This window comes from Nerophis lumbriciformis, linkage group LG24 (genome assembly GCF_033978685.3).
Source record: "Nerophis lumbriciformis linkage group LG24, RoL_Nlum_v2.1, whole genome shotgun sequence".
Lineage (NCBI taxonomy): Eukaryota > Metazoa > Chordata > Actinopteri > Syngnathiformes > Syngnathidae > Nerophis > Nerophis lumbriciformis.
Window position 1 is genome coordinate 522,156 of NC_084571.2, and position 22,520 is coordinate 544,675.

The window sequence follows — 22,520 nt, forward strand, 5'->3', positions numbered from 1 at the left end:
CTGCCGACCCCTCTCTGTCAGTTTACGTGGCCTACCACTTCATGGCTGAGTTGCTGTTGTTCCCAAACTCTTCCTTCTTAAAGCCGACAGTTGACTTTGGAATATTTAGGAGCGAGGAAATTTCACGACTGGATTTGTTGCACGCTGGAAATCAATGAACTCCTGAGAGCGGCCCATTCTTTCACAAATGTTTGTAGAAACAGTCTCCATGCCTAAGTGCTTGATTTTATACACCTGTGGCCGGGCCAAGTGATTAGAACACCTGACTGATCATTTGGGATGGGTGGCCAAATACTTTTGGCTATATAGTGTAGTTCTGTGGAAACTAAAGGTATGCCATGGTTCATATTTTTTTCAGACGTGCTTATTAACAAGGAACATCACATGGTTACAATTTGCACAATTGCAACATGTCTGAAAAGGAGTGGAAGGAAGCAGAACGTGTTTAAACCTACCCCTTTTCCATATCTATTATACTGATGATTCATTCACATCATGTGATGTACATGTTTACACCGACGCTGATTCGGTTTGCTTAAATGTTATCTACATTGTGTTCACTTCCTGTGTTAAAAAAAGGTGTTGGAAGAAATACATTGTAAAATAGCAAAGAAAAATAGCTTGTGCAGTGTTAAGGAAAGGATGTCTTTCTTTTTCCTTAACACTATGTCTCCCGGCTGGCCTGGGAACGCCTCGGGAAGAGCTGGACGAAGTGGCTGGGGAGAGGGAAGTCTGGGCTTCCCTGCTTAGGCTGCTGCCCCCGCGACCCGACCTCGGATAAGCGGAAGAAGATGGATGGATGGATGGATGGACAAACATTTGTTGAAATTGTTTTAAATATAATTAGAAGAATACGTTGTTAGTAATAAATAGTATCCATCCATCCATTTTCTACCGCTTGTCCCTCTTGGGTTTGCGGGGTTGCTGGAGCCAATCAGTTAAAATAGTAAAATGATACATTTGTAAGAGGTTTATCCTTACATGCTATAGCTTTATATTACAAAATTAATTTTAAAATAGTGAATTACCAAGATCAACAGTATGGATAATGGATCACAATATAAAATGTTACATTGTGCCATTAACATTGGATTTAAATAATTATTGTTGTGATTAGCTATACACGAGAATATTGTAGACTAATCTGGATAATAACTGGACGAAGAAAACTCTTATTTCTCAGTTTAGTCCGGGAGCTTTGTTTACTCTTTATTTCTTGGTCGAACACCGGCATTTTCCTCCACTTCCGGTTAGTGAAGCTAATACATCCTGTTACAGCAGTATGGATACAGACTTTCACAATAATAGTTTAAGCAGTAAACTTTACATATGTAATTAATTTATTATAAAACTATAATTATTTCAATATTGCATTCTACGGTTAAATTAATGTTGTGTAATGTAATTGTTTGGATTAAGTTTTTTATCATTTAAATATTTCACGGTTTAATCGTTTATTGAAATATTTCATGAATCTGTGTTTTGGCAACTTCATGAGTTTACCTTATCTGTTAAAACTCGGCCATCAAAGTCAGTGGGCGTGTCCTAACACTTGATTGGTTACCCACCACTTCTGCTAGTCTAGAACCCGGAACTATTGCACTAGAGAAGAGGTTGTTTGTGTAAGCATATATAGGATGTTTATAGGTGTAAGGATCCTTTCTGGGTTTTTATAAAACGTATTGTATCTCCAGCTTCACTTCCATTGTCGCCGGTGGCTTAGAGGGCGTTTCATTAAGTGTCTCCCGTCCCGCAGCAAGACGTACGTGGTTTGGTGGAGTTTTTTCCCCTGACGTCCACTAATGACGTGCTCTGATTGGCCAAAAGGGCTCAGTGGGCGGGGCCTCACCCCTAGCCTAAAGGAAGTGAGCACAGTGTCAGGCGCGGCCTCACTGACAGCTTGGAACAATGTGGCTCACTGTGGCCTTTATTTGTGTGGCTTTGCTAGCTTTGGTTCTTAAATATGTCTTCACTAGTCCTGGACTCAACCCTTTTGAGGTGGACAGCCGCCAAGCACTCAAACCGATGGTGCTCAACCGCAAAGAGAAGAACAAAGTGCTGAAACAAGGTGAAAATGTTTGCTCATGATATTTTTATGTTCAACCTTTGCTCTACAAAAACGACATATGTATTTCAACACTGATAATGATTCAGAATTACTCTCTACTTAACACGTTTCACACTTTCTAAAACAGTTTACTTATTTTATAGAACGGACGAACTTTTCTTTTTAAACCAGGCGTTTAGACAACATGTGTATGCCTTCGGTCTTGCGCATGCGTATTACACGGATTTTGCGCATGCGTATTACACGGACCTCGATCTTAAAGTGTGAATTTCACCTGGCTATACAGCTGTAACTAATGTCTAAGTATATATTGCTACAGAAGGCAAAAACGTATGAAAACAAGAGGGAAACAATAAGGCACAAAAGGACATCAGAGACGTTAAAGCAGGCCTGGGCATTTATTTTCACTCGGGGGCCACATTTAGAGAATAAAATGTGTCTGGGGGCTGGGATGTCTGTCTATCTATGTAGATATACTGTATATATAAATATACACACACATACGCTGTGAACATGTGCTGTACAGTATGTATGTTTGGGTCCTATAACACTAAAACAAAACCTCACAATAATGTCTGATTGATAGCTAAAAACGTTATGACAGACCGCCTTAAAAAACGGGATGGAATTTTACATTTTCTACTGAATGAGACACCCAGAAAGTACATGACAATAATGTGGGATTTACAATATTAACTATGAACGATAAAACACTGAATATTGACAACATGTGAACGTCGCTCCTCTTTTACTTCTCACACCCCTTTTCGATCTACATTATTTACAATCAAGCGAAACACAACAAAAATGCAACAAACACGGCGAAATATGAACGCAAAGAGTAAAAAAAAACCACCTACAATTTGATACTGCCATCTCCGGGTTGGGGAGGAGATCTTGCCCCAAGTGGAGGAGTTCAAGTACCTCGGAGTCTTGTTCACGAGTGAGGGAAGAGTGGATCGTGAGATCGACAGGTGGATCGGTGCGGCGTCTTCAGTAATGCGGACGCTGTATCAATCCGTTGTGGTGAAGAAGGAGCTGAGCCGGAAGGCAAAGCTCTCAATTTACCGGTCGATCTACGTTCCCATCCTCACCTATGGTCATGAGCTTTGGGTTATGACCGAAAGGACAAGATCACGGGTACAAGCGGCCGAAATGAGTTTCCTCCGCTGGGTGGCGGGGCTCTCCCTTAGAGATAGGGTGAGAAGCTCTGCCATCCGGGGGGAGCTCAAAGTAAAGCCGCTGCTCCTCCACATGGAGAGGAGCCAGATGATGTGGTTCGGGCATCTGGTCAGGATGCCACCCGAACGCCTCCTTAGGGAGGTGTTTAGGGCACGTCCGACCGGTAGGAGGCCACGGGGAAGACCCAGGACACGTTGGGAAGACTATGTCTCCCGGCTGGCCTGGGAACGCCTTGGGATCCCCCGGGAGGAGCTGGACGAAGTGGCTGGGGAGAGGGAAGTCTGGGCTTCCCTGCTTAGGCTGCAGCCCCCGCGACCCGACCTCGGATAAGCGGAAGAAGATGGATGGATGGACAATTTGATATAATATCACTTTTATTGCAGAACTTTGTTGTAAAAATCTCCTTTCACGTCTGTCCCTGACACCCACATTTCAGGCTCTGGAAACACTCTGTGGAAACACTCCCCACCCACACTGCTCGGTCTGAGCTGCTGTGACTTACATTACCACAGTAACTAATTAGATGACCATTGTATCTAGTTAGATGACCATAGTAACCAATTAGATGACCATAGTAACTAATTAGATTACTAATGTATCTAATTAGATGACCATAGTAACTAGTTAGATTACCATAGTAACTAGTATATCATGCAAAAGCACAGATTCCAACCATTGAAATACTTAGTATGGTTCAAGACTTACGGTCATTATAACACATTATTGCACATCATAATGGCAGCTACACTTTCCATCTTAAACATCTAAAATAATTATTTGGGAATGTCTGGTGGGCCAGATTGACAAGTTTAACGGTCCGCATGTGGCCCCCGGGCCTTAGTTTGGCAAAGTCTGCGTTAAAGAGTACAGGCCATAACCACAACTCCAGGGGGAGCTCCACAAATCACGTTAAACCCAGATTCCGATCTAACAAAGGTCTTAACTCATTCTCCTTCTATGTCACATCAATATGGAATGCACTCTCAACAGGTGTAAAAGAAAGTGCATCTCTATCCTCATTCAAAACCGCACTAAAAGAACACCTCCAGGCAACTTCAACGCTAGACTAACACCCTCCCCACACCACATCCCACCTCCCCGGATTGTAAATAATCAAATGTATATACTTGTTCTTATTCTTTCTGAACTCACTATGTTCACTGCTCGCTGTACATATCCTACCAAGTCAGACCTACACTGTTTCAATGTCCATTTCTCAGATGATATAATTGTTGACTGAAGTGCTGATATCAACCAAACCTAACCCCCCCGCCCCAACCTCTTCCACATCCCACACCCCAGATTGTAAATAATGTAAATAATTCAATGTATATACTCTGATGATTAACTTGTGTGATGACTGTATTATGCTGATAGTATATATTTGTACCATGAATTGATTTACGTGGACCCCGACTTAAACAAGTTGAAAAACGTATTCGGGTGTTACTATTTAGTGGTCAATTGTACGGAATATGTACTGTACTGTGCAATCTACTAATAAAAGTTTCAAACAATCAATCAAAGGGAAACAATAAGCCACAAAAGGACATCAGAGACGTTAAAGAGTACAGAGCTGAGGCAACATGCTGCTACTTCAGAGGTACCATTTCTACATACAGCTACAAAGGTCAGCTAGCGATTGATGCACGCCAGTTGGCAGCTCGCGGTTAGGTTGGCAGTGTCACGCCAAATTTCTTCCCCCTACAAAAACCTTCCCCCCCATTTACTTCCGGGGTCATTTCCTCTTACGTCATTTCCTCTTACTTCATTGACAGCGATCGATAACACTTTGGCTTTGACTTGTATTTTTTATAATATAGCGTTAACAAAACGTTTGTATTGTATTGTATTGTAAGTATGTAAGGGACGGCGTGGCGAAGTTGGTAGAGTGGCCGTGTCAGCAATCGGAGGGTTGCTGGTCACTGGGGTTCAATCCCCACCTTCTACCATCCTAGTCACGTCCGTTGTGTCCTGAGCAAGACACTTCACCCCTTGCTCCTGATGGCTGCTGGTTAGCGCCTTGCATGGCAGCTCCCGCCATCAGTGTGTGAATGTGTGTGTGAATGGGTGAATGTGGAAATACTGTCAAAGCGCTTTGATTACCTTGAATGTAGAAAAGTGCTATACAAGTATAACCCATTTATCATTTATCATTTATTAATCGGACAAATTAACTTGAGTTAAAGTACAGACATTTAACAGTATTATATATTAATTAATATTTTTTGCACGTTACCACGAAGACAGAAGTTCCCAGCAGCGGCCCTAACACTCCGCCTGGAATTTTTCGAAGCCTGCTGGTGTTTGACATAAGTCCCCTGGGAAAGATAAAGACAAATGTTATTCAGTGACACCACCATTTTCAGGAGATTTGGATTCTATCGATCGCTGTCAATGACGTAAGAGGAAATGACGTAAGAGAAAATGACCCCGGAAGTAAATGAGGGGGGGTTTGTAGGGGGAAGAAATTTGGCGTGACAGCAGCTAAAAAAATTAACGCGTGCCAGTTGGTAGGTAGCGATTAGTGGTCCAGTTGGCAGCTAATGGTCAATGTGCACCAGTTGGCAGCTAGCGGTTAGCGGTGCTATACTATGTTGTATCAGAATCAGAAATTATTAATCCCAGAGGGTAAATTTAAAATTTTCAGCATAATCCCATTCAAGATCAGACAAACATTACAAGGAGACAGAACAGGATCACTCACGGGTCTGCCAACTTCCGGCGCCCCTTACAAAATAGGTGAGATACAGGTAAACAATGGGGGGGGGTCCAGACTGAGGCCAAGGGAAAAAACAACTCATAGCCATAGCGCACATCCCTCTTACGTGTGTAAGAGGGAAACGTCAAAGAACACAAAGGACATTAAAGACACTTTCTACATACAGCTATGAATAAAAAGTAAAAGAAACATATACACTGTGGTGGCCTCTGCGGTGTTCCACGCCATCGTCTGCTGGGGTGGAGGGAGCATGGCCAGAGACAGGAGCAGACCCAACAAAGCAACCGAGAGCGCCGACTCCACTCTCGGCCGCCCACCAACTCTCGGCCAGCGTCCAGTCCGCATGGATGAGCGAGGATGCGTCTAATGAGACTGAGGTGTCCGATACCTCCTCATTCAGCCAAGACACTGTGAAGCTTGTCCGTCCTGGCGCTCGGCGCTAGCTCCGCAGCCCTGTCTCTTCATCTGCATCTCCTCCAGTCTCTCCAAACGGACTCTGGTGTGGCAGAGACCCAGCAGCTGGTCTCTATGGCCAAAAGGCTCCCAGGAGGCAGATCCAGAAGTCCACAAAAAGCATCGCAGAAGTCACGAAAGTGCCACCCCTTGTCACACTGTCCCGAAGGGTCCTGAACCATACTTGTCATCCCTCCTGATTTTTCCGGGAGACTCCCGAATTTCAGTGCCCCTCCCGAAAATCTCCCGGGGCAACCATTCTCCCGATTTTCACCCAGACAACCATATTAAGGGCGTGCCGTGATGGCACTGCCTTTAGCGTTCTCTACATCCTGTCGACGCTTCCGCTTTTTCACCATACAAACAGCACGCCGGCCCAGTCACATGTTGTATGCGGCTTCTGCATACACACGAAAGTGACTGTAAGACATACTTGTTCAACAGCCATACAGGTCACATTGAGGGTGGCCGTATAAACAACTCTAACACTGTTACAAATATGCGCCACACTGTGAACCCACACCAAACAAGAATGACAAACACATTTCGGGAAAACATCCGCACCGTAACACAACATAAACACAACAGAACAAATACCCAGAATCCCTTGCATCCCTAACTCTTCCGGGCTACAATATACACCCCTGCTACCACCAAACCCCGCCCCCCAACCCCGCCCACCTCACCCCGTTTTGAACTTTGTTTTTTGAAAATGCATGTTTCTTTAAAGTGTTACTCTCCGTCCTCGTGCTGCGGTATTGACCCAAGGTTCTTGGTCTTTAGGCTTCCTGGCCAGTAGAGTACCGGAGGACTTGGACGCCATCGTGGTCGGCAGTGGCATCGGCGGGCTGGCGCTCGCTGCACTGCTGGCCAAAGTGGGCAAGAAAGTTCTGGTCCTGGAGCAGCACGATCGGGCCGGTGGATGCTGCCACACGTTCACAGAGCAGGGCTTTGAGTTTGATGTCGGTATGGAAAACTTTTTACATTTCAGGTTTAACGTGAAACATCTTTGCCCACCAGAGGCAAAATTGAGCTTACAGTGTGTAAGTTAATCATTTGAATCTGGTGGACTAGAGGGCGAGGACTAGCTGAACATGCCACACTGCAGACCATAAGAAGATAGAAAAAAGCTAAACGCTAACTGGAGCTCTTGAATGTAAACACAGGTGGGCGGATTGATACAAGTATCGACAGTAACGATACCAAGTATAGCATTAGTATATGGTCGATACTACAATGATTAACTCTGTATTTTTCGATCATCACAAAATGTTTTTGTTACTGTTTACAAACACAGGACTTTATAGCCAATAGTTTTGCTTTTATTCAGTTATTTTGCACTATTGCCTTTATTATACATGTTATATGTAACAAAAAGGGAATAAGGAAATAATGTAAATATTCATTGATCTTACACCGCTATCACTTTTTTTGTCTCATTACAGTTGAGATAAAAAATGTAACCTTTTTGCACTGAATTTTTTTTACACTGAAATTTATTAATTGGCATTTCTTTACACATTTTTACACAGAATTTTTATACACTGATTTTTTAAAATGGAACTTTTTTGCACATAATTTTTTTTAAACAAATTTTTTAAAAACAATTTTTTACACTGAATTTGTATGGACTGAATTTTTAAACACTGATTTTTGTTTACACTGATTTTTATGCATTTAATTTTTATACACTGAATTTTTCTGCACTTAAATTTTAATCACTGATTTCAATATGAACTGAATATTTTTGCACAACATTTTTCTGCACTGAATTTTTTAACACTGAATTTGTATTACCATATTTTTCGGAGTATAAGTCGCTCCGGAGTATAAGTCGCACCGGCCGAAAATGCATAATAAAGAAGGAAAAAAACATATATAAGTCTCACTGGAGTATAAGTTGCATTTTTTGGGGAAATGTATTTGATAAAACCCGTCACCAACAACAGACATTTGAAAGGCAATTTAAAATAAATAAAGAATAGTGAACAACAGGCTGAATAAGTCTACAATATATGAGGCATAAATAACCAACTGGTATGTTAACATAACATATTATGGTAAGAGTCATTCAAATAACTATAACATATAGAACATGCTATACGTTTACCAAACAATCTGTCACTCCTAATCGCTAAATCCCATGAAATCTTATACGTCTAGTCTCTTACGTGAATGAGTTAAATAATTTTATTTGATATTTTACGGTAATGTGTTAATAATTTCACACATAAGTCGCTCCTGAGTATAAGTCGCACCCCCGGCCAAACTATGAAAAAAACTGCGACTTATAGTCCGAAAAATACGGTACATACAAGTATCGACAGTAACTATACCAAGTATAGCATTAGTATATGGTCGATACTACAATGAATAGCTCGGTATTTTTCGATCATCACAAAGTGTTTTTTGTTACTGTTTACAAACACAGGACTTTAGAGCCAATAGTTTTTGCTTTTATTCAGTTGTTTTGCACTATTGCCTTTATTATACATGTTGTATGTAACAAAAAGGAATAAGGAAATAATGTAAATATTAATTGATCTTGTTACACCGCTATCACTTTTTTTTGTCTCATTACAGTTGGGATCAAAAATGTAACCTTTTTACACTGAATTTTATTAATTGGCATTTTATTACACAGAATGTTTATACACTGATTTTTTTAAATGGAACTTTTTTTGCACATAATTTTTTTTACAAATCATTTTTAAACAATTTTTTACACTGAATTTGTATGCACTGAATTTTTATACACTGATTTTGTATACACTGATCTTTATGCATTGGATTTTATACACTGAATTTTTTTGCACTAAAATTTTATCCACTGATTTCAGTATGAAACTGAATATTTTTGCACAAAATTTTTCTGCACTGAATTTTTATTAATATAATTTTTTTTGCACTGAATTTTTAGCACAGAATTTTCTGCATATGAATTTTTTTTACGCTTTTTTTTTTAACATTTATTTTGCACTGAATTTTAAAACACTATTTTAACAGACTGAATTTTTTAACACAAATTTTGCTCACAAATCTTCATTTAATGAAATTGTCTTTTTAAAATTTTGACCCAAAAAATTCAGTTAAATAAATTCAGTGTCCAAAAAAAGTTTTCGTGATAAAGACACAAATTAACCTCCATAAGAAGCGTTTCTTTCCAAATTTGGTCAATAACTGTGGCTTCCACCAAAGCAGCAAAGTCCAAAAACGTGAAAGCTGTTCTTATTAAATGCAACAAATATTGAGCCTATTGAGTCTATCTTCTTTAAAGTCTCAATCAGTAATGGCCGCCATTTTGTAGGAATTCACTACATCGGTGAAATGCAGAGCCACAAGCCGTACCGCTGCATCCTGGACCAGATCACAGAGGGGCAGCTGCAGTGGGAGCCACTGGAGAACCCTTTTGACCACGTGGTGTTGGGACCGCCTGAAAACCGCCGCTGCTATCCCATCTACAGCGGCAGAACCCGCTTCCCCGAGGAGCTGAAGAAATGTTTCCCCGGCGAGGAGAAGGCCATTGACCAGTATATGAGGCTGGTCAAGGTAGGAAGGACGCACGGCGTGTCTTGCAAACCGTGAAGTCGCCACACTTAATGTCTGTCTTTGTTCGTAGACCACAGCACGCAGCGTTTGGCACATGGTGCTGCTGAAGATTTTCCCCGCCCCTTTAGCTAAGCTCCTGGTCTACAGCGGCTTGCTCAAAAGTCTGTCACCCTTCTACAAAATGGCGCCACACAGCCTGACCGAAATTGTCAGCGAACTGACGGAGAACAAGGACCTCAGGGCCGTCTTCTCCTACTGCTTCGGCACCTACGGTAGGCCGCCATGTTGGCGCTAGTTGCTTTTTTGAAAGAGAATCTAGAGGAGTCAGAATACTCTCTAAATATAGAATCAAAGTTTGCTAAATTGCCAATACTAATTCCTCTTGCTCAGTCTTATTATTCTGTGGCAGACCAAGTGCGTGAATCTTTTGGCATAGGCCTGGGCCGATTACATTTTTTGATTGACAATATATTGACCTACAAATTACTGCTGATTAAAAAATTATAATTTTTTTGTAATGATAATACATACTGTATTTTTCGGAGTATAAGTCGCTCCGGAGTATAAGTCGCACCGGCCGAAAATGCAAAATAAAGAAGAAAAAAAACCATAAGTCGCACTGGAGTATAAGTCGCATTTTTTGGGGAAATGTATTTGATAAAAGCCAACACCAAGAATAGACATTTGAAAGGCAATTTAAAATAAATAAAGAATAGTGAACAACAGGCTGAATAAGTGTACGTTATATGAGGCATAAATAACCAACTGGTATGTTAACGTAACATATTATGGTAAGAGTCATTCAAATAACTATAACATATAGAACATGCTATACGTTTACCAAACAATCTGTCACTCCCGATTGCTAAATCCCATGAAATCTTCTCCCTCGGTGTCGCTTCTAAACAACTCTGCCAACTCCAAAGGTAGACAATGCGCCGCTTCCTCTTCTATCGGTACGTCTAGTCTCTTACGTGAATGGGATAAATAATATTATTATATATTTTACGGTAATGTGTTAATAATTTCACACAAGTCTCTCCTGAGTATAAGTCGCACCCCCGGCCAAACTATGAAAAAAACTGCGACTTATAATCCGGAAAATACGTTAATAGTGCATGTATATCCTTTCAAAGGCAATAAACTTGTATTTCTCGTATATGTTAACATTGTAATTGAAATGTAAACTTTTAAATCTCTTAAGTTAAATTAAAGAAACAAATAACAATAAAATATAGTTTTTAGCACAATTTTGCACTTAAATACTTACCACAATTTCTTCATTTTTACTTTCTCTTCTCACTCCCTGCAAAGAATCAACTGTGAGACAACACGATGGCGCAGCCAAACTTGATAGTTGATACTGTTACCTGTATGGCTGTTAGCGTGTCACCCCCAATGATCAGTGATCACTTCCTGCATTGCTCTGTTACCAGAGAGCGAGTGCCTTTGTTCATACAACCAACCTTGCTTCGTAACTTCCCTTTTTTTCCAGCAAAGAAGAAAAAATAATATTGAGCATTTTTTATTGATATCAATGATGTGTCTATCGTAGGGCTGGGCGATATGGCCTTTTATTAATATTTCAATATTTTTAGGCCATGTCACGATACACGATATATATATCTCGATATTTTGCCTCAGCTTTGAATGAACACTTGATGCATATAATCACACCAGTATGATGGTTCTATGTGTCTACATTAAAACATTCTTGTTCTTACTGCATTAATATAGGGTTGGAATTGGGGGTTAAATCACCAAAATGATTCCTGGGCGCAGCCACCGCTGCTGCCCACTGCTCCCCTCACCTCCCAGGGGGTGATCAAGGGTGATGGGTCAAATGCAGAGAATAATTTCGCCACACATAGTGTGTGTGTGACAATCATTGGTACTTTAACTTTAACTTTATATGCTCATTTTAAACTTTCATGCAGAGAGGGAAACCACAACTAAGTCAATTTACCAAAACTGTTATTTATTAAACAGTTATTAAGCGGTTGCACAAACATTCATGTCATTTCCAAAACAGAAAGTGCAAGATTGTCAGAGACATTTTAAAACAAGCTATTAGTGCACTTTTGTGCATGATGTCACTAAGATGACATATCAAAACAACACTAAATTAAAGTCCACTACAATATTAGTTTAAAACAAATAAAGTGCACTTTTGTGCATGATGTCACACAAGATATTTCAATAGCTGTCAAATAAAAATGAGCTGCATAATAGGAAATCAAATAGTGTATGTCCTTCGCTATGTGGTAGTTTACTGCGGACGTTCTCTCCTTCTGTTGTTAACTATTTTTTTCATACGGTGTTGATCTGGAAATGGTTGTTTGGGCATTTTGTGGGTTTGGCACCCAACGGAGATGTTGACATGCGGAGTTTCAAGCACTCTTCATTCTCTAGCGGGTGACTTTTTTCAAATGATGCTACAAATTAGCAGTGGTGCTACTTTTTGTAGCAACACTTTTGCCGCATACTTGTTCAACTTCTTCCCGCTTGAAGCCAAACCACCGCCAGACGATGGACCTCGTGCTGTTTTTCTTGGGAATGAATTCTTCCTTCATTTGTTACCAGATTCGCACCTTCTTTCTCTCGTATTACCACTCGCACCTCTCCGCTAGCATCACAGCTAACATTACCATGCCGCTACCTCTCTGCTCCGCGAGGGCGTATGATTTTGCACGCGTGACAGTATGTGATGTATGTAAGAAGGTGCGCTTGTTTTATGTCTCTGTGAGAAGGAGAGACAAGAAAGAGTGAGAAGAGCCTGTAGTGTAATGCCCACAGCTAAAAGCAACTGTGTGGGAACGTATATTCGAATATCACAATATAGTCATTTTCTATATCGCACAGAGACAAACCCGCGATATATCGAGTATATTTGATATATCGCCCAGCCCGTGATGTATAGTGATACCGTTTAATCGCCCAGCCGTATGTTCAACTGTACACTGTAACTCTGAAATTGTCCAACATAATAGACGCCATTTATCACATACAACATTAAGGGGTGGGACGGGAGGACAAAAGCATTTATATAGCATAACTATATGTGCTAAAGTGCTAACATTACACTCACGTTTTACCAGCTGCTCTTTCTAGGTTAGCCTGTATTGCATTTTAAGATGGATAGTGAAGCCTGACACTTTAAATGTTTAAGCGCCTCTTCTCTCAAAGGTGAAACAAACAAGGGAGGGGGATCATTTTTAGGAAGCCGTCTCTACGGGACATTGCAGTTAGCACAGCACTAAAATGTCCCTTTTGCGTTTGACTAAAACTCACGCTGACAACCTTGCAGGAAACATGCCCAAAGAATCCAGTTTCAGCATGCACTCTTTGCTGGTAAACCACTACCTGAACGGAGCATGGTACCCGAAAGGCGGAGCCAGTGAGATCGCCTACCACATCATCCCCGTCATCGAGAAGGCAGGGGGCGCCGTTCTGGTCCGTGCGCCTGTCAACCGCATCCTGTTCAATGACTCTAAGGAAGCTTGTGGTGAGTGCACTTTGTTGTGACTCAATCACATCTTTTTTTTAGTACGTCTTTAATCATTGTTGTCATTGTAATGATTATTTGCTGCGTCTGCAGGTGTGAGCGTCATGAAGAACCAGGAGGAAATACATATCCGCGCCCCCATGGTCATCTCCAATGCTGGCATCTTCAACACGTACCAGAAGCTGCTGCCCAAAGAGCTGCAGGCTACACCGGGTAAGAAAATGTCTTAAATACAACTTTCACCCTTTTAATTCTTAAAAAGGCCTTAAATAATGTTTTAATGTCTGGCATTTTGGAAATGGCGGTTTTCAATTTGATACTGGACTGAACCAAAGAAATGTCTTCTTCCGTTTTCATGTATTTTTAACTGCATTTTTAGTAGCTGTAGCATAACGAAGCAAAATGTAAGTAAATGCTACCTGGGAGCATCTCAATGACTTCCAGAGGATCCATTAGCTGCCCAGTCAGGTGCCTGATGCAAAAACATTCAACAGAACAGTTCCTGCACTAAAACAACCTCGATTTACGAACTTAAAGGGGGACTGCACTTGTTTTGGAATTTTGCTTATCGTTCACAATCATAAAAAGACATGACGATGGATGTTATTTTTTTTTTCTGCACTCTAAATATTAAATAAATGTGATCAAAGAGCCAACAAATATAAAAAAACATCACTTACTGTACAAGGTCTGCTGTCATTAGGATGCTGACTGCGAGGATGTTCATCTATCCCCATTTAGATGAAGAATGACTCACAATCCTCACAAAGAAACAGGGTGCGGGGTGGGTTCCAGGTCCTAAATGGCTGTCAAAGTGTACCAACTTGTCGGAACACGTACTCGGACGTCTTCTGTCCAAGTGAGATGCATGATTTATGATCTAGGATAAACTTACAAGAAGCGAGGAAGCAGCCGACTACTTGATGATGTAAACATAGGGACTCACGGAAGTGATCATGTCGCTATAAATAGTTTGTCTGCGTTAGCGCTTATAATAACAATATCACTAATACTTGGTTAATATTCAAGTCACAAAATGTAAATGAAGTATTGTTGCCAGTTTTTGGATGGTTATTGATTTTATGGGCGAAATAGTGGAGCTCCCATTGGCTCTGCTGTAAGCCGACTTTTATTTACGTTTATTTAATATTTCGAATGCATAAAAAAATCCATCCGTCATGTCTTTGTCATGTGTGGGGCGGTATAGCTCGGTTGGTAGAGTGGCCGTGCCAGCAACTTGAGGGTTGCAGGTTCGATCCCTGCTTCTGCCATCCCAGTCACTGCCGTTGTGTCCTTGGGCAAGACACTTTACCCACCTGCTCCCAGTGCCACCCACACTGCTTTAAATGTAACTTAGATATTGGGTTTCACTATGTAAAGCACTTTGAGTCACTAGAGAAAAGCGCTATATAAATATAATTCACTTCACTATAATTCACTTTCATAATGATTGTGAACGATAGGCAAACTTCCATAAAAAAGTGCAGTTCCCCTTTTTACTGGTTCTTGAACAGGATTCGTAATTAGAAAAGTTTGTATCGTGAAGCAAATGTCTCCGTAAGATACAATGTAAAATTAACAATGGGTTCCAGCCTTGCCAAAAGTCCATATTTTAGTGAAGGTTTGTACACTTTGACACAATATAAAGTGCTATACAGTTCTGTATATCAAACAAACATAACAGAGAGGTGATGGATCAACTATCTGTCCTGCGCACTCACAAAAGTCCCTTTGGTGCCCTCACAAACGATCAGAAATCACAAAGTTACCTAACTTTCAATCAATCAATAAATGTTTATTTATATAGCCCTATATCACAAGTGTCTCAAAGGGCTGCTACTTACATGCCAAACTTTACCAACCATATTACTACAATAATAAACATGTAAGGTGCTTTGGGTATCATTCCAGGTATGGTAGAAGCGCTCTATAAATACAGACCATTTACCATTTAGAAAAGTAAAATTCATTTACAGTTAGGGCATACTTGCCAACCCTCCCGGATTTTCCGGGAGACTCCCGAAATTCAGCGCCTCTCCCGAAAACCTCCCGGGACAAATTTTCTCCCGAAATTCAGGCGGAGCTGGAAGCCACGCCCCCTCCAGCTCCATGCGGACCTGAGTGACGTGTCAACAGCCTGTATTCACGTCCGCTTTCCCATAACACAAGTTATAAGTGTAGAATGATGGAGGGCGAGTTCTTGGTTTCTTATGTGGGTTTATTGTTAGGCAGTTTCATTAACGTCCTCCCAGCGCGGTAACAACACACAGCAACATCAGTCATGTTTTATTCCACCGTAAAGCAGTTTGTCTGCCGTAAACAGCAATGTTGTTGTAATATATTGAGTTGAGGCAATAACCAGGCGAGGTGATGAAGTACGTCTTTTTACTGTAGACTTCAGAACAGACTCACACACTTGACGTCAGGTGCGCAACACCACGTAAATCGTTGGCCAACCAAAAAGTAACCCCAGTACGCTATAGCCAACATTCACCAGGAGATGGCAACAGACAAACATGGAGAAGTTCCTCAAAATAAATAAACAACCCAACCAAAAAATGCAGCAGCTCAATTAAAAAACTGTACTTAAGCCACATTCTTTTTTTTTTTTAGTACTGAACTCTTAACCCTCATTTGTAAGCAATAACATGCTTATTATACAAACAGTATTTGTACACCTTTAACACAGATTTTTATACTGTCTTCAGAGATTCAGTTTTTTTGGTGGTACTCGAAACCTTTCTGGGTACCTGCGAAAGGGTGTTCAGCATGGTTAGAAAAATAGTGACAGAGAATTGAACAAGGATGGACAATTCAACCCTTAACTCAACAATGAGTAGATGAGTGTTATGTGTGTGTATATGTGTAAATAAATGAACACTGAAATTCAAGTATTTCTTTTATTTATATATATATATATAGCTAGAATTCACTGAAAGTCAAGTATTTCATATATATATATATATGTGAAATATTTGACTTGGTGAATTCTAGCTGTAAATATACTCCTCCCCTCTTAGCCACGCCCCCAACCACGACCCCCATCCCCCACCCCCCACCTCCCGAAATCGGAGGTCTCAAGGTTGGCAAGTATGAGTTAGGGATGGGAATCGAAAACCCGTTCTTGTTCAGAACCGATTCCCGTTGTATCAATTCTGCAAAGGGTAAAAAACCACCAACAATCTTATATAAAATCACTTTTTTGCTTTGCAGAATTTGTTGTAATAATCTGCTTCAATGTCTGTCCCTGGCTGCTCTGGAAACAAGAAAATAATTTAAAAAAAAACGCCCCTCGTGTGAGCTGCTGTGACGTAGATTACCGTAATAACTCGTATATCACTCAAAAGCGTAGATTTCAACCATTTAAATACTTCTTATAATTCAAGACTTAAGGTAATAACTGCACATCATAATGGCGGCTATAGTTTCAATGTTAAAGATCTAAAAAAAATATTTGGAAATGTCCGAAAGGCTGCATTGAAAATCGGGCCATAATTTGCCCAGGTCTGACTTAGATGCTACTCCGCTCATTACTAGCCAGGGTTTAAGATCACTATTTTTATTAAAATGTATGTATTCCGAGGTCTCATTGTTGCAGTTATTGGTTCAAATGTGTGTTGCAGCTATCCAGACGCAGCTGAGTATGATGAAGCACGGTGACGGCGGCCTCAGCATTTTCGTGGGCCTCAACGGCACCAAGGAGGAGTTGAGCCTGAAAGCCAACAACTACTGGATCTTTCGCGAGAACAATTTAGATGAACTGTACGTCTTTATCAATCAGCAGCTTTGACAGCAGCGTAAAATGACAACAATGGCCTCTTTTTGGCCCTCAGGGTGGAAAACTACACAAATGCAGGCAGAGAGGAAGCTTCTAGAAACTTACCCATCCTGTTTGTCGCCTCTCCGTCTGCTAAAGATCCGACCTGGGAGGAGCGGTCCCCAGGTGCACACCAGCGGGATTATTTACTCTCACGGCACAGGTGACGTGTGTTTCTTTACCGTGGCAGCTCACTTCTCTCTTTCCCAGGCAAGTCCACTCTGAGTCTGGTCAGCTTCGCCAGCTACAAGTGGTTTGAGGAGTGGAAGGACGACAAAGTCACCAACAGGGCATCCGAGTACAAGGAGCTGAAGGAGGCTTTCATCGAGAGCGCCCTGGAGGTCGTCCTGGACGTCTTTCCCAAAGTCACCAGAGACAAGGTGAGGCTTTTCTGCACACACACTACATGCCCCGGGTCTGGGCCATACTTGCCAACCCTCCCGAATTTTCTGGGAGACTCCCGAATTTCAGTGCCTCTCCCGAAAATCTCCCGGGACAACCATTATCCCGAATTTCTCCCGATTTCCAGCCGGATCTGAGTGAGGACAGCCTGTCGTCACGTCCGCTTTTCCTCCTTATAAACAGCGTGCCGGCCCAGTCACGTTATAACATCTACGGCTTTTGGAGCTCAGTGCGCAAATGCACACACAACAAGAAGGAGACTATTATATATGTCTCCGTTATCCATAGGTTTATCTATAACCCATAAAGTAGGCAGGCACGGAGCTATTGCTCAGCGTGTGTTTATTCCAGCCGGCACGTTAATACACTGACACACAACATCCGGAGTCCCATCATGCATTGCTTCAAAACTACGGCAAGTAGTAATGTCCAAAAACATAACAGAGACGAAGCAGAAGAACGAAGAAGAAGAGACAGTCATGGCGACGACGAGTAAGAAGAAGAAGTATGGTTGCAAGTTCCAAAATGATTGGAAACAAGAATTTCAGTTCATCCAGGACATCTCGAAGGGGTAGGGGTATGCCAGGGAGAGATGGAAGATTCCAGACTCTGGTGCATTTGATGAAGGCATTTTTCTGCGTGCCACACAGCAATGCGTCATCAGAGAGGGTGTTCAGCATGGTTAGAAAGATAGTGACAGAGAATAGAACAAGGATGGACAATTCAACCCTAAACTCACTCCTTTCCTGCAAATTACATTTCACAGATGCTGCCCATGCCTATGCTCCTTCAAAGGCTGTGCTACTGGCTGCAAAGCATTGCACTTAAAATACAACAATGAGTAGAGGAGTGTTATGTGTGTGTATATGTGTAAATAAATGATCACTGAAATTCAAGTAAGAAATACTTGAATTTCAGTGAATTCTAGCTATAAATATACTCCTCCCCCCTTTACCTAACGAAAATATAGGCCTAGTCTTTCTAAAACATTTTTTTAACTTCTTAAAAGCATCGTTCTGCTTGCTGCAACTGCACACACAAAGTGTGAGGAACGCACTCCTGATCTGAGGGCATTGGCAACAATAGTCAACACTTTCTTAATGGAAATGACAATAATACTATAATAATGATAAATAATGTTATCACGCATTAATATCTCTTAGCCACTAATGCGTGGCCAAGAGATATTAATGCGTGGCACGCATTGAATGTCTCTGCTGAATTGGATCAGTCTCCTTTCTTTAACAGGCAAAAGCTTTCTAACCTCACTAATGCCTTGCATCGTCTATATTAGATATATAACAAGTGGCGGGTGGCGGGCAGGTGTGGATTTGATAAAATGTTAGTTCGGGTGGATGACGACTTTTGGTTGCGGATGAAATAATTGCCTATCCGCGCATCTCAAATGGGCGGTCTTACTTACATGCCAAAGCCCTCTTCCAGGCCACGCCCACTTCAACTGCTTCTTCTTCCTTTCAGCCATGTTGTCATTTTTAGCACTTCCATATGAAGTGTACTGACAGATATAAGTTTGAACTGGGGTCGTACGATATACCGGTACTAATAAAGTACCTCGGTACTAATGAATTTCAAATGATACTATACTGCGTTTGAAAAATACCTGTAATTGTTTTTCATCCGCATTCTGCCGTGACGTACAGAGCGGAGGAGCATGTGGAGTGTGTCACACTCACAGAGAGAAGAAAAATGGCAAATAAAAGCAACTCTACTGGTTAATAAAGAGGGTGCATGAAGCGCAATATAAAGGTATCAAGGTGACGCTTTAAACACAGAAGCGCCATGCTGCAAGCAGTGCTTTAAAACATGCCTCATCAAAGGTGGCGATTAGTATTACCGCCTTTGCTTCAAACTTAGGTAAACATTTAAATAACAAGCATCCAAATAAAGAATGGCGGGAGAGTATTTTTCAAAGAGAGTAGTGTGGAACTATCACGCTGATAGCTATTTATGCGTCCACACAACTTTCCCAATTGCTAACATTAGCATTATCATTTTGATTTGAGCATCGAAAGTCATTTACTAGTCCAGCAGGAACACAGCCAAGGCAGCATCGGCCTAAAAAATCCTTGTCTTTGAGCTCACACCAGCCAATGAAAGCCAGGGCAACGTTGATCCTGACTGTCCTGTTTTCATTTTGTTGTCTCCTCAGACAAAACTTTTCCTTTCTTTGGTTGTTCTGGAGCTTCGGCCATGATAGCAGTAATCGCATGAAGGTGTTCTTCTTCTTTTAGGTTTCTGGCGGCATGCAGGTGTTCGCATCAACGTCCTTCTTTTTAACAAATGGGGAAAGGGGAAGTGGCGTATGCCGTAAAGCAAATTTGTAATTTTTTGTGTGGTAGGGTTCCTGCCACCCTTCTCAAAGTTGCTAAGTGCCAGTGAAAGCGATACAGAGTAGAGATGTTGATAAATGCTTTAAAATGTAATATCGGACATTTTCGGTATCGGTTTCAAAATTATCAGTATCGGGTTCGAAAAGTAAAATTTCAGATTTTTTTTAAAACGCCGCTGTGTACACGGACTTAGGGAGAAGTACAGAGTGCCAATAAACCTTAAAGGCACTGCCTTTGCGTGCCGGCCCAGTCACATATGTCTATGGCTTATTGGGGTGTTACCATTTAGTGGTCAATTGTACGGAATATGTACTTCACTGTGCAACCTACTAATAAAAGTCTCAATCAAAACACATAGAATCATCATACTGCTGTGATTATATGCATCAAGTGTTCATTCAAGGCTAAGGCAAAATATCGAGATATATATCGTGTATCGCAATATGGCCTTAAAATATGGCAATATTAAAAAAAGGCCATATCGCCCAGCCCTAGTTCAATGATGCCATTTCTGTTTGTCATGTATAATTTTGTCTATTTTGTGTTTATCCTTGAATAAACAGGTCAGTTTCTTGTTACCAACCATTGTGTATTATTCAAACTCCCCTAATTCAGCTGGCTAGTTGTTATCAAGAGTACTAAAACCCTTTTCAACATGATTCTGACAACTAAGTAGGCTAAATAACTTTAAACTTTAATACATGCTCAGATAGGCCAGTATCGGTATCGGTCAGTATCGGTATCAGATCGGAAGTGCAAAAACAATATCGGAATTGCAAGAACCTGGATCGGGACATCCCTAGTAACTAGTATATCATGCAAAAGCGCAGATTCCAAGCATTGAAATACTTAGTATAGTTGAAGACTTACGGACATTAGAAAACATGAGTGCACATCATAATGGCAGCTACACTTTCCATCTTAAAGATCTAAAAAAATGATTTGGGAATGTCCGGCAGGCCAGATTGAAAAGCTTAACGGGCCGCATGTGGCCCCTTGGCCTTAATTTGCCCAGTTCTGGTCTAAGGTACACTTATTGAAGATTAATTACGAGTTAACTACAAACAATACGATTAATATTGTAATGGTTTGACAGCCCTAACTTCTTAAATACTTCTTGCCCGGTATAAGATACATGAGAACAATCTGGAAGATGTCTCGTAGGATACATTTTAGTGGTCTACGACAACACGTGTCTATTCAGATGCGTTCATGTAAGTCCTCCGTGGGTGTCTTCACTCTTACGTTTATTTGTACAGATTGAATACATCGACGCCGGGACCCCCATCACCAACACGCACTACATCGCTGCACCCAAGGGAGAGATCTACGGCGCAGACCACGGCTTGGAGCGCTTCAGACCGGAGCTCGGCGCCATCTTGAGGCCTCAGACGCCGCTGAAGAACCTCTACCTGACAGGTGGGCTCGCCGTCCCCGTGTTCACTTTACCCGACGCCCGCCCCTCACCGACTGTATGCTCTTGTTGCGCGCCACAGGCCAGGACGTGTTTGTGTGCGGCTTCGCCGGCGCCTTGACTGGCGCGCTGACCTGCGCCTCGACCATCCTCAAGCGCAACCTGCACCTGGACGCCGTGGCGCTGGCCAAGAGGACCAATTATGTGGACTCCAAACTGAAGCAGGAGTAACCAGGATTGTGACGACTGCAAAGTGAGGAGTCGTGTGTAAGGCGGTGCAATCTTTGAGTTTTACAGCTAAGCTAACATAGCTACTGTTGTGTGCGCTCAAACTCGAGACGTCATAGTTTTCCAGGCCAACAGCCCCCAAACTGATAGAGAAATGGATCTGAGACCCCAAAATGACTTTTGTATCTCGTAAAAAATGTGTTCTAAATTAAACTGGTCCTAAAGGTACCTTGTTAACCTGTGCTTTCTGAGGCGGAGGCTCGGCTTGTCATTTTTGGTCACCTTACAAAGATACAAACACTTCAACATAAACGAGCTGCTAGTTTAGAATAGGCTCCCGGCCAATCACGGTTAACCTGACAGAGCCTCCTGATTGGCTGATAGGAGCGGATCGTCCTCGTTAGAGTGACAGGTGAATAAACCGAGGCCCCCGTGTGTCGCTGAATGTGTGCATTGCTGACTGAATGACGTCTCTTGTCTCCATTTATCTGTTCAGAAATCTGTCAAAATTCCCCCCCAGGGTACAAGTGTCAAACTCAAGGCCCGGGGGCCACATCTGGCTTGCCACATTTATTTATTTGCCCCACTAAAACCTGGGAATATGCGTCAAGAAAATAATTGATCTTTTCTTACTAAATGTGTTCGTTGTTTCCATTTTGACGAAAGCAAATACATGTACTGCATGCATTTGCATATATTTTTAGCTTCATTTAATAACGCAGCAAATATTGTCATACATTCCAAACATTTTTTGTTAAATAAAAAATAAATGCTTAAATATCTGCTTGACTCAAAATTTCAAAGCAAGTTATGAAATTGTACACTGTAA

At 41.5% G+C, this 22,520-nt stretch overlaps 1 protein-coding gene across 1 annotated transcript; it reads left to right on the top strand.

Annotated features, from left to right (window-relative positions):
* Positions 1-1,878: 1,878 nt before the first annotated feature.
* Positions 1,879-21,919, top strand: LOC133620081 (all-trans-retinol 13,14-reductase-like). The gene is made up of 11 exons (XM_061981293.1): positions 1,879-2,068; positions 7,209-7,391; positions 9,733-9,974; positions 10,045-10,246; positions 13,282-13,479; positions 13,573-13,692; positions 17,103-17,241; positions 17,313-17,422; positions 17,507-17,676; positions 21,309-21,468; positions 21,546-21,919. The coding sequence occupies exons 1-11, from the start codon at positions 1,909-1,911 to the stop codon at positions 21,692-21,694; spliced, it is 1,833 nt and encodes a 610-aa protein (XP_061837277.1). The 5' UTR covers positions 1,879-1,908; the 3' UTR covers positions 21,695-21,919.
* Positions 21,920-22,520: the final 601 nt, after the last annotated feature.